The sequence below is a fragment of the Equus asinus genome, chromosome 6 (genome assembly GCF_041296235.1).
Source record: "Equus asinus isolate D_3611 breed Donkey chromosome 6, EquAss-T2T_v2, whole genome shotgun sequence".
Taxonomy (NCBI): Eukaryota; Metazoa; Chordata; class Mammalia; order Perissodactyla; family Equidae; genus Equus; species Equus asinus.
This window is the reverse complement of record NC_091795.1, coordinates 66,178,869-66,192,428: the sequence shown is the minus strand read 5'-3', so window position 1 is coordinate 66,192,428 and position 13,560 is coordinate 66,178,869. Positions and strand designations below refer to the sequence as shown.

General features: G+C 36.3%; 1 protein-coding gene across 6 annotated transcripts in view; it reads right to left on the bottom strand.

The window, feature by feature from the left end:
• THADA (THADA armadillo repeat containing) overlaps positions 1 to 13,560 on the bottom strand; it is a 307,081-nt gene that overhangs the window by 269,366 nt on the left and 24,155 nt on the right. For all 6 annotated transcript variants that reach the window (XR_006529036.2, XM_044772317.2, XM_070512173.1 and 3 more), the window contains exons 15-17: positions 10,549 to 10,672; positions 5,483 to 5,634; positions 2,311 to 2,524 (exon numbers count right to left, since the gene is read on the bottom strand). Coding sequence is in view for 5 of the 6 variants with exons in the window: in XM_044772317.2 (XP_044628252.2) it covers positions 2,311 to 2,524; positions 5,483 to 5,634; positions 10,549 to 10,672 (490 nt within the window). In the remaining variant the exon portion in view is untranslated. The remainder of the gene's footprint in view (positions 1 to 2,310; positions 2,525 to 5,482; positions 5,635 to 10,548; positions 10,673 to 13,560) is intronic.

Here is a 13,560-nt window from a genome sequence, read left to right as displayed (position 1 = left end):
CCCCTTTCTCCACATCCTCATCAACATTTGTTACTATCTGATCAGGGCCATCCTACTGGGTGTGAAGTGCTTGCTAATGGCTAATGATACTGATCATCTTTTCATGTACTTGTTCATATTAATCTTTTTTGAGAAATATCCATTCAGATTCATTGTCCATTTTTCAATTTGCTCACAACCCTTTATTAGTGAGTTGTAAAAGTTCTTTACATATTCTAGCTACAAGTCCCTTGTCAGATAAAGGATTTGCAAATATTTTTCCCATTCTGCAGGTTGTATTTTCACTTTCTGGATGGTGTCCTTGACACACAAAAGTTTCAAATTTTGATGAAGTCCAATTTATCTCTTTATTCTTTGTTACTTGTCCTTTGGGTGTCACATCTAAGAAACCATTACCTAACCCAAGATCACAAAGATTTGCACCCCTATTTTCTTCTACAAGTTTTATCATTTTAGCTCTTGCATGCAGGCCTTTGAACTATTTTAGCTAACTTTTGTATATGGTATGAGGTAGCAGGTCCAAGTTCATTCTTTTGCATGTGAATATCCTGTTATTCCAGCACAGTAGCTATTTCCCCTCACCACTAAGATGGAGAGGGTTATATTTTAAATTTTAGAATTTACTGGTATAACCAGTAAATTATTAGTATTTAGAATATATAAAGAATTCCTAAAAAGCAATAGGAAAAGGCAACCCCAGAGAAAATTGAACAAAGGACACAAACAGGCACTTCACGAAAAGGGGAAAGTGAAGAGCTTCTACACATGTAAAAGGGTGCTCAATTACACTAACAATCAGAAAAATGCCAGATGAAACCACAGTGAGATGCCATTTTATATTCAGGAAAATTTTAAAGTCTGATAATACCCAGTTATGGTGATTCTCATAATTTATTGGTGAGAATGTAATCTGATAACCTATTTGGCATCATCTAGTAAAGCTGAAGATGCACATACTTTATGACTAGGTGATTCTACTTTTTTGTTTACCATAAACTCTCAGACATGTCTATTAGAAGATTTTTATAAGAATGTTCACATTGGCATTATTTATTTAGAAAAAAAGAGGTCCATCAATAGGAGAATGCATTAATAAACTGTAGTAAATTTGTATAATACATATAGTACTATTTATATAAAATTCAAAATCATGTAAAAGTAAATAATATATTGTTTAATGATATACACACAAGTGGTTAAAATCATGGTAAAAACAAGATGAAAGATTAATATAAAACACACGACAGTAAGCATATGGCAGGTGGGGAGAGCTGGGATAAAGGAGAGGCTTCAAAGGTATGGGTGCTATCGTACTTCTTAAGGTGGGTGTTCTCACCTAGCTTGGGAACTAAACTTGTGAAATTTCTATATTAGTACTATTTGAATCCTATCTATACTTAAATATTCTTTGTATGTTTGAAGTATTTCATAAAGTTTTAAAATGTCTTTGAATTTGAAAGCCTTTACAGGAAGCAGGAACTCCCAGTTCACCCCAATTGCAGACCTCTTCCTATCATCCTGTCAGGTCCTGTTGAACCGGGCCCTGAAGTGATTAGAGTGGGCAAGTGTCATCCCCCCTGGTGCTGTCATCTCTCTATTCCCAGATCTATGGCGACATTCCCACCAGAACTACTCATGGCCTCCTAACTTTCCTCCATTACTAGTTTTTTTCGTGGCTTTTTCTACCATCTTGCAGAGAATAATTTTCTATATCTCTTTCTACATCTGACCTCTTTTTTTAAAATAAAAATCCTTATCTGTCCTTAATTACAGTGCAGTTCCAAAATGAAGATTTACTGGCATAAAATCTCCAACAAATGTTTGTTGAAAATCACTAGATCTAAACCAACTCAGACCCTAGGTTTTGGAACTGGCTGTATGGGAAGAGTAAAAGGCAGGAGTATGACAGCCAGTTAAAACATAAACCCCAACAAAGAAACTACGCTCTGTATAGAAAAAACAAAGATGATCTGGCTATAGTCACAGTAAAATTTCTGCGGGAAAAAGAAGTACATTGTTAGTAAAGAAAGAGGTCTTATTTGAGCAAGGGCTTTATTAATGTACAGTTGTATATCTACTTATTTAACATGAATCTTCCCTTTAGAAACAAGTGTTATAGCTGAGTAAATCATTTCTTTGCTTAAAAGAGAAACTCAGGGTATTCCTATATGCCGGTAAACTACTATGCTGGTAATCTCTTAAATAAAAAACCACAAAGTAAATGTTTAACCAGTTGATATTCTAATCAAATGAACAGTGAGAGAGTAAGATATTGGTTTTGATAAATAAGAGCAAAAAGTCATTACAAACCCATTAATGTGTTCCTTTCCACCCAAGCAGCAGACTTATCTCCATCTTCACATGCAACTTGCTGAGTTTTTACGTACGCGGAAAGAGATGACGGGAGAGCATTCTGCCAGATTAACAAATTCAGCATGTAGGAAGCTGTTACACAGTCATATGGTTTGGTGCTTGTGCTGAGCTCCAGTGCTGCCTGGAATAAGCCTTGGAGTTTCTCTGAATCCTGGAATAAAGCACAGACCCAGTAACTGTCACTGAAACATTAATTTGAAGGAACAGCATATATTTAAAAAGAGAGCCTGCCATACAACTGTAACTCAATATGAACATTAATTCATTTCCCTTTCTCCCTGAATATAGGTTAGAGCTTTTATTATAGTAATTAATGATTATTACTAATCAGTTCTAGTGATGAGAGTCTTGAAAATAATTTCAGTTGGAAAATTCAACATTGATAAAGCTTCTTTTTAAAAGTACATCTTTCTTCAGCAAAAACTATACTTTTTCCTGTAGAAATTCTGCTACGACCATAGCCGGATCATCTTCATTATTTCCACAGAGACCAGAGTTCTTTTGTATGTCAAGGTTTGCTTTGCCTGGGCATCATACTCCTGCCCTTCCTTCCCCCTTTCCACAGAGCTAGTTCAACAGAGAAAAATACAAATCCATACATGGAAAATAAAGTGATCAGATCAGCCTCGGAAATTCCGAATCAGAGCTCCCACACCTATATCTCACACAAACATCCACTCACATAGCCTGTCCCAAAGAAGCGAGAACGAGGGACAGTTCACCGTTATACGCACGGACAGCAGTGGGCTGAGGGTAGGAGACACAGGTCTTAGTCTCAACTCTACAGTTAACAAGTTGCTCATTCACCACAATGGAACTCAGGGTTTTGTTGCTCAATAATATTGATTCTACTAGGATTATTCCATAACTGTCTAATGTAAGGGAAATCATTATAAATTTAATTTTGAATTTGATTATAGGTACACCAATGTTTAATGTCTTACAATTTCAAATAATAGATATCAAACATACTGATTCAAATAGCAGTTTATTTCAATTTAAATTCTTTGCTGTTTGATATGTTTAATTTTCTATGACCTAAAAAACTTAAAGATAGTAAAGATCAAATCTAAATAAATATTAGAAAGAACCAATTAAGCAACTAAGTCATTTTTTGTAACTGACCGTTAAGTCCCTGAATTGCTTACCTAAGGAACTAGTAAGAAACATAATCAATAGCCTTTGGAGTCTAAAATATCTTTGTTCTATCATCTGAGGTCAATCAAAACATAATATAAAGACCTTGGATATGCAGCTCCATGAGAAAGAAGGGTAAGAGAGTAGGTGAGTAGTAAAATCATATATTAGAAAGATATGCCATCAAAAATATGTGTATAGAACAGATTAGCGGCTACCAGGGGAAAGGTGGGCTGGGGGGTGGGCACAAAGGGTAAAGTGGTGCACCTACAACACGAATGACAAACATTAATGTACAACTGAAATTTCACAAGATTGTAACCTATCATTAACTCAATTAAAAAAATAAATAACTACCATTGAACGTAAAAAAAATATATATATGTGTATAGAGTCTTTAGGTTATCAATCAAAAAATGCTTTACAGTTAACCATAATAAAAAAATTAATTATATATTATATAAAGTATGCCCAAAGAAAGACTTTGGAAATATGTAATTAATATTTTAAAATCTTGAATGCCTATTCCTATGATCATTTACTAATATGCAAGCCAGATCAGATAGTATAACCACCAAAATCCTATAGCAAGCCATATGTGCTACTAAGTCTGCTGAATTCTACAATTAATGGCTATAAACCAAAGCACACGTTTACCAAATTAGAGATACAGAGGCCCTCTAGGGCCCGTCACAGGTTAAGTAAGGAGCAGGTCTTTCATATAGGTGCTATCATAGACCTTACCCACCCCAGATACTCTCAAAATATTTGCCAGGAATGAGGCATAGTTATACATATGATACAAGGCTACAGTGCGATGAATGGTAAGAGGCAAGTGGGAGGGGTGTGTGGGAGAGAAGAAAGGAAATAGAGGAAGAGAAAGCATCTGCTTTAAAAACTACATGGTACAAAAATTAGAAGCCTAAGCACCAAAGAAGCTTCTGCTCACCAGGGAACCTGCAAGACCACAGGGATAGGTGGGCACTGGAGAGCAACTTACAATACAGACCCAAGTTAGAAAAGATACTCTGAAATATTGCAATGCCATCTGGAAGCCACAGAAACAGACACCTGTGCTCTCTGACATGTGGTCCTACAGAATGCCACTGCATCTACAAGCTGTCACGCCCTAAAAAGAGCCTAATAGCCAGAGACTAGACCATGGCTCCGCTGCAGGCCCATAGGTGCCCTTGACCTCTGTACAGCTCTAAGAGAAAGCCAGAGCAAAGCTCTTCAGCCGGTGATCTCACAGCCTCAGAATAAGCCTCAAGGATACAGCTGAGCGCCTGGGTTAGGGGGTCCCCTGCAGACCCATCTCCATGTTGTACCCTCACCCCTGAGCCCGTCTTTGGTTCCCATCCTAAGGAAGGAAGTGCAAGTTGTCAGGAAGAGAGTGGGGGCTGGGGATGGGGAAGAAAGCCTAGAGACAAGTGTTATTAACCTCAAGGACTCTGAGTTTCAGTCTCAGTTTAGCTATTGCTTGTTGGAAAATCAGAAATGTGTTCTCTACCTCACTTACACTCAGCTTCCCAGTCTACTATCAGGGAGATTATCTCAAAAACTCAAGTTACTGTAAGTGATACTGTAAATGATGTGTTTTGATCGAACATTAACACGTCCAAGGGAACTGAGGAGACCACAGTTAACTAAAATCTACCAATAATCTTGTAAACGATAAAACCTACTGCCTCCTACACCTCCCTTTTCATCAAAACAATAAAAAAAGCAAAGCTCACCGATCTCAGCTTTGTTTTCTCTTATAATATTTCCTCCTTCCCCCCCATCCATCCTGACCTCCTCCATCCACCAGCCTGCAGCAGGAGAGGTATTGACGACAACTGCAACAGTCAGAAGATGTAAGAAGGCAGATGCAAAGAGCATGGACAACCCACAGACTGCTTTGCCTGCCGCTAAAATAGAAAGTTTTCATGCACGCATCACATTTACATTTACATAGGAAAAGTCCAAATACCTGAAATTGTACAACTGTTTTTGGTAACTTCATTAGAAGATCAAATGCTAATATTTTCACTTCTTCAAAGGTGCTGGTAAAACATTCCACTAGTGTTTGGAAACGACCAAAATCAATGTCATGACTCAGCTGATACACTGTTTGGACTCCACCTAAAAGACAAAAGGTTTAAAAGTAAGAAAAGAAATCAACATTTTGAAGTTATTTGGCCAAATTTATAGAAAATTAGTATAAAAATTCACATTTCATACTTTTATTGTGCTACCCACAATAGCATAAAAGAATAATTTTTCCATTAATTTATTTTTCCTAAGAATGATAAAATAGTATCACAATTATCCAAATAGGAAATAAACATTTTTTTTAAATTTGTTTAAAACCACTCCATTCTTTTTCAGTCATATATTATATAAACGATACCTAAGTTATTTTTTTGAATAAATTTAGCAATACAACTTTTTAAAAATCTTCATAAAACTTCTTGACCTAGAATCCAAAGTCCTACCACGTCTTAGGTGAACTGACACAGAATAATCAATATGATGACACATCCTAATGGAATTACTGGGCATCAAAGATAAGGAGTCTTTTAGCCATTCAGGCAAAAAGCTCAATTCATCTACATAGCGGAAAAAATTAGGCTGGCTTCACTCTTCACCATAACAACATACGATGCTACTAGATAGAGCAAAGGTTAGAAAATCCTCAGGGAAAGGAGACTTGATGAAAAATTGTATGTCAAAATCTTATTCCAGTATCAAGTAGTAATATACACATTTTTGATTATGCAAGAAATTAAGAACTACATTTCTCCAAAAACTCTTTTCAAAGAAAGACGAATTTCAGCCAAGAAGAAATCAACAGAAAAACTATCACAGAAGAATGATGGCAGCCACTGGATTCATTTAACTTTAAGATTAAGACTAAACAACTGTGGGAATAATAGGTTTCACAGCAAAATGTGAAGAACATTTACTAAGCTTTAACAAATTAACCCCTGACAATAACTGAAAACATTCCTATGCTTACTTAATTTGAGGAATACTGTTCAATATAAATCAGGATGTGGGTTATTTAATCTTAACTCACAAGTTATTGCAACCCTGTGAAATTCCTGGAGCAAGCAAATGAAGTTTTTGTCACTTCACTCACATATCTGCTCAAATTTGTTTCTTCTTTTCCAATTCAGATGCCTTTCATTTCTTTTTCTTGCCTAACTTCTCTGGATCAAACTTTCGGTACAATGGGGAATAGCAGTGGTGAAAGTGAGCATCTGTGTCTTGTTCTTGATGGTAGGAGAAAGGCTTTCAGTATTTCACCATTGAGTATGGTGTTGGCTGTAGGTTCTTCATGAATGTCTTCATCACATATAGGAAGTTCCCTTCTGTTCCTAGTTTGCTGAGTGTTTGTTTATCGTAAAAGGGTGTTGAATTTCGTCAATGCTTTTTCTGCATCAATTGAGACCACCATGTGTTTTTTTCCCTTCATTCTAATGCGGTATATTACATTGACTATTTCTTATGCTGAACCACCCTTACATTCCTGGGATAAATTCCACTTACTTACTAACGGTGTATAATACTTTTAATATGCTATTGGACTTGGTTTGCTAGTATTTTGCTGAGAATTCCTGCATCTCTATCTATAAGGGATACTGGCCTGTAGTTTTCTGTTCTTGTGGTGTCTTTGTCTAGCTTTGGTATCAAGGTGACGCTGGCCTCATAGAATGAGTTAGGAAACATTACCTCCTCTCCAATTTTTTTGAAGAGTTTGAGAAGGACTGATGTTAACTCTTTTTGAAATGTTTGGTAGACTCACCAGTGAAGCCCCTCCCTCTGGACTGTCCTTGCTGCAAAGCTTTTGATTACTGACTCCATCTCTTTACTTATTACAGGTCTGTTTAAATTTTCTATTCCTTTTTGAGTCAGTAATTTATTTGTTTCCTCTAGGTTATCTAATTTATTGGAAATACAATTGTTCATTGTATTGTCTTATAATCCTTCTTATTTCTGTAAGGTCAGTAGAAATGTCCCTAACTTTCATTTCTGATTTTAGCTATTTGTGCCTTATTTCTTTTTTTCTTAGTCAGTATAGCTAAAACGTTGTCAATCTTATTGATTTTTTAAAAAACCAACTTTTGGTTTCATTGATTCTCTGTATTATTTTTCTATTCTCTATCTCATTTATCTCTGTTCTAATCTTTATTATTTCCTTCCTTTTGCTAGCTTTAGGTTAAGTCTACTCTTCTTTTTCTAATTCCTTGAAGTGTAAAGTTAGGTTATTGATTTGAGATCTTTTTTCTTTTCTAATGTAGCCATCTACAGCTATAAATCTCCCTATGAGCACTGCTTCTGCTTCATCCCATAAGTTTTGGTATGTTGTTCTTTTGTTTTCATTCCTCTCAAAGTATTTTCTAATTTCCCTTGTGATTTCTTCTTTGACTCACTGGTTGTTTAAGAGCTCTGCTCAAATTTGAAGCCTTCTCTCACGCCACTATATGAACAACTAGCACTCCCCATCCTCCCAGGCACTCGATATGCCCCCTTGAAATATCTTTTTATACTATTTATTTCCATCTGAAATTCTATATATTACTTGTTAATTTATTGTCTGACTCCCTTCACTAAAATCTAAGCTCAAAAATGGGAAGCACTTTATTTCACACATTGCACATCGCTGGCTATTTGACATACAGTAAGTGCTAAATAACTATCTGGTGAACAAACCCTTTTAATCTAATTGTGGTATCCAATTTTCCACCATGAATACTGTGACATTTTATTCTGAGTAAGAAAGACGTGTGTGGCTTATTCTTCTTCAACTAGGACATACTTGAGGAAAGGCAGAAACTATTTTGAGTAATCATAGTCCTTCTTTAAAATAACATGAAAACCCACAGTAAAGTTCGTGAGATAAAGATGAAGAATGAATTTACAGTTCCCATCCTGCACTTCACAGTCATTCTCTTTGGCCTCCTTTAACATAAATGGGTATAGAGTGGCTTGCTCCATTTGCATTACCTCCCAGTTGTTTAATTAACATAATCACTGTGACAACAGTTACTCCCCAACTATATGTGACTCATTCATTAGGAAAATGACTCTGGTTTTTCACTTTTAAGTACATTTAAATATATTAAACTACTCTCTCAACTGAAAATTACCAGTATAATTCAGCCTAACGTTATTTCCCACACACCTACATACAACTTATAACTACATTAAATGTACAGAAAACCTTCTGTTAAGTGAATAATCAATCACCCTCAGGTAAAACTTCATTTTCTAAGTTCAGTTGTAATACTACTGAAATTCCCTAAACTGATGGATGCCCCTGTATTCGTTTTCTGTGCATGCTGTAACAAATTACCACAAACTTGATAGCTTACAACTACAGAAATCGATTCTCTCACAGTACTAAAAGCCAGAAGTCCAAAATCAAGGTACTGGTAAGGGCCCGCTCACTCTAAGGGCTCAAAGGGAGTATTCATTCCTCGTCTCTTTTGATGGCATTTAGGCCCATCCAGATAACCCATGATTATCTCATTTTAAGATCCTTAACTTAATCACATCTGCAAAGACCCTTTTTCCAAGTAAAGTTCATATTCACAGGTTCGAAGGATTTGAGGTGGACATCTTTTGGAGGTCAATTTTTGGCCTACCGCACCTACCTTAATCAGGTGATCAAACTGTTCATTATGAACAACAGGACAAGCCAACATCATGTACCTCCTGCCCTGAGAAGAACATCACATCACCTATGCCGTATTTCTCCCAAAAATGCAGAACTTGAATCAAACCACGAGGAAACAGTAAGACAAACCCAGATTGAGATACATTCTTCCAAAATGTTAATCTCACGAAATAAGGAACTTTGCAGATTAAAGAAGGCTAATGAGACATAACAAGGAAATGCAAGGTGTGATCTTGGATTGGTTCCTAGACCACAGGAAAAAATTTTTTTTCCTTAAAAATGCCACTTACTGGAACTGGCAAAATTTGAATATGAATTATATATTAGATAATAGCATCGTATCAACATTAAATTTCCTAAATTTGATCATTGTGTTATGGTTGGAAAGTTAATGAGAGAGAGAGAGATAAAGCAAATATGGCAAAATACAAACACTGATGAATCTCGGTAGAGGGTCTACGGCTGTTCATTGAACTATTCTTGAAACTTCGCTGTTGTTTTGAATTTTTTCAAAATAAAAACTTGAAAAAATGGTTTTCTTCAAATGAAGCAAGTCTGTATTAACAGCAAATAACTATCCTTTTCCCCTCCAAAAAATTATACTTTGCCTAAAAATTTAAACTGAAAAAAAAAATCCAACTTTAGTGTAAAGCTCCCTGGTCCTCTAGCCATTCCCTCCAAAAGAGCAGCTGAGCAGGATATTTTTCTGTTTGACCACAGTCAAGAATGAGCACAAACAAGAAATCAAATTAAAATACACATACACTCACGTACAGGGATAAAAAGAATCATTTCTTGTCAAAAAGGGAAAAAACCCAACTCAGAGGGAAGTTAAATGTTCATCCTCTTGAGTAACCCGTAGAAGGAAAAACAAAGGTTATCATTAAACCAGAGTGCCTGTAAATGACATCCTCATATTGCCTTTTTGAAACCAGATTGAGACTTACGAAACAGATAGCATATAAGGGAAACCACATTTTAACCACAAAGACTCACTGAGGAATGTTATACATAAGAGAAACGATTATTTTTTTAATTTTTAAAACTTAAAGAACAGATGGGGCACTATCTTAAAGCAGCAACACAAGAACTGAGGAAATAAGAGCAGCAACTGTTCTCATAATAAGAATTATCTATGAAAACTGTAGTTTTGCATTGCCAAATAACGGTCACTGAAAACAGTCTCTCTCCCTTATGCCCCTCATTGAAAAATTTAATTATGTCCCAATAAGAACTATACAGTGAGAATAAAACCCCCAGAAGAATCTAAACAAAAGCAACAGAACTGAAACTTCAACTAAACCAAAATGTTGACAAAGTATGTGATTTGCGAGTAAAAAAATAATTTTCCCCAAACATTATTGAAAACTTACCTTCTGGGACAGGAAAAACTTCAGCTATTGAGCCTAAAATGGTTAAAGCTGAAAATCTAGTTGGGTAGGAAGAGCCAGGAAACAATGCTTCAAAAAGACTGCTGCAAATGGAGGACATGAAATTCTAAAAAGAAAAATTACGATTGAGTTAACTCACAATAAGTTGCCTTCATAGTAACATATTTAAGAATGGAGTGTTTTTTTAATTGAGAGAGAAGAGATTTGTAAAAACAATACTAGTTTTTTCACTTTGCTTGACAAGTCAACTTGACATCCTTGACCATGAGCTATTTCATGACTGCAATGAACCGTATCTTTGTAGTGTCACAAGAAGCGCAATTCCTATTGCAGTCTACACAAGAAAAAAAGACATTTTTGTTGAAAACAAGATCCATTCTGCCCTGACTTGTGCTGAAGCTGTGTGAATACTGATTTTCTTCACCAGAGGCACTCAGGCATCAAAGGCAGGTGTACTTTTTAAAGTTATAAAATGACCAAACAAATATCCAATATATACTACTTGATAAATATAATACTTGATAAATTTGGCTATAATGAGATAGTTTATAAGAAGATTCCACTATTCCATTGTCTTCTATGCGCCCCTTTGAGGCTCCTGCTCTACCATTCTGTTTATACAAATGATAAAATACAAAACTGTTAGTAAAATGCAACAAACAAAAAGGCAAAGTGGGAATACTTTATCCAAATAAAGTCTTCTTCCTCTAATTAAAAAAAATTTTTTAATAATAATTTCTGTGTTAGACCAAAGAGAAAAATTATAAGGAAAAGCTGTGATTTTCAAGCATCTCATATGCTGCTACACCCCAAAGACAGACACTTGTAAGTGAGCAGCCAATAAACAGCCCTAGTCCCAGCTGACCCCCCACATTCATTCCTCTGGTCAAGGACATACAACCTTGGGGATTTATCCCGCAGGCCCTTACAAGCCTTAAGTGAGAGTTTATTAATTTATTAATTCTATTGGGTTTGAAAGGAATAGGGTGCTTGTTGGAAATATCCTAGTTAAAGTAGTTTTAATTGTAAATGAGTAGTATAGTATTCACATTAAAGAGCACTAAGTTCACGCTTTAGGAATTATGCTATCCTAATCATAGTGTCATTTATATTCTTAGATATAGTTCTTTCCCTCAACCCGACTGTAATCACAATGGAGGCAAGGACCACCCTTTATATGTTTACATCCCTAGCCCTGGGCATAGTGTCCTACACACACAGTGGGGACTCAGTACATGCTCTAGTCACTTTTAATGGCTCCTAGTGAGGCTTCCAAAAACCTTAGCCTGGCGTTCGAAATTCTCTACTACCCATCCCCAACTTGATGTTCTAATTAATTTCTATTACTCAACCCCTCTGCTGCCTCAAGTATCTCATGTCATTCACACTAGTGAATTCACCACTCCCCAGATTCTTCCTGTACTTTCCTACCTCCAGGCCTTTATTGAAGCTGGTACTAGGGAAAACAACTATTCAGGTTTTGGGATCAAGAGATCAGGACTGGAGTCTGGCTCCACCACTTGCTAGCTGGGAGACCTTGGGAAGGTTACTCAACTTTTCCAAACTTCAGTTTTCTCACTTGTTAAGTGAGCACAATAATGCCTCTCTCACAGCCTTGTTCTTAAAGATTAATGAGAACATGGAGAGAAAGCATTTGGTAAATTTAAAAGTACTCTAGCTATTCATATTAGTTATTTTGGTATGAGATAATCTCCTTCACTAGACTAGAAAACATCTTTTCAACTAATAGCCTCTGCTTCTCCCTTAGCACTTAGTCTGTTGATGGGCACTGAGCCTACCACACACTGTGCATGACACTCACTGTTACAATGATGAATAATACAGTGCCAAAGTCACAGCCTCCAAAAGCCACAGGTGACTACAATTGCGAGAAAATATCAGAATCATGAGATTGACTCAGATTAACTCTAAAAGACTAGTTTCCAAAAAAATATATATCCATTAGCACAAACTAAGAAACAATGCATACATAAAAATTCAGAATGTCAATCCACAAAAAAGATTTTGTGTTTCTAAGTACCTAATTCAGATTTTGCAAATGTCATTTTACCACTTGCAAAAAGCTGGAGATGTGTTTTCTTAGATCATCTAGCAATAATCTAAGACAGGCTTAAAAATAACTCTTTCACATACACAGTAAGTACTCAATATATAGTCACTTTTAATGACTCCCAGCGAGGCTTTTTAGAGTGATTCAGAGTTTACAAAGAGCTTTCTCATTTGATCCTCAAAATCAACCTTTTCAGAGAGGTTACTAATCTCACTTATAGTTGAGTAGACTTATAAAGTAAGCCAACTACTAGTTCAGTGGCAGAATTGGAACTAAACCTATGTCCTTAAAGTTTCAGTTGTGACTTCCCAATCTTCATTGTAATGATTCATAAAGACGAAGCCGCTTTCAGACTTTGTGTAGGAATATTTTTCTTCAGATGATTTTTTACCTTTCAAATACAAACTAAGGCCCATCCATACTAATGTTTAGAATAGGTAGTGAGTATGTCATGGCTCCAATATCATTAGTTTATTATACTTGTTTCCCTAAATGAAATAAAATAGGTAAGCTTTGTCCTCTACCTGGGTCTTAGGAGAAAATAAGAGTCTGCTTCTGGGAGGCTAGATTTGGAGTAAGAAACCAGTAAAAAGCTCATTTTGTTCTGACGGACATAAAGTGCAGGTTGTCAAGCTGAGCCCTGGCCCAGACTGGAACTGCTATGTCTGGGGTTCCATCCATTCCATTAACACAGTGCCCTGAAACCCAGCCCTGCTCTTCAAGCCCGCTCCAAAAGGGGACAGACATGAACCTCCATAGCTGGACCACAGGCCCGGAGTCACAAATGTAGAGCCACTGTAAATCCTGTTGGTCTAAAGGGGAAGCAGGCCCAGACACGGCAGTCTCCTAGACGAGATGTGGAAGACTTCAGGCCGGCAATTACCTTCTGGTTAAAGTACTAAATTCACCTGGCCCACATAAGC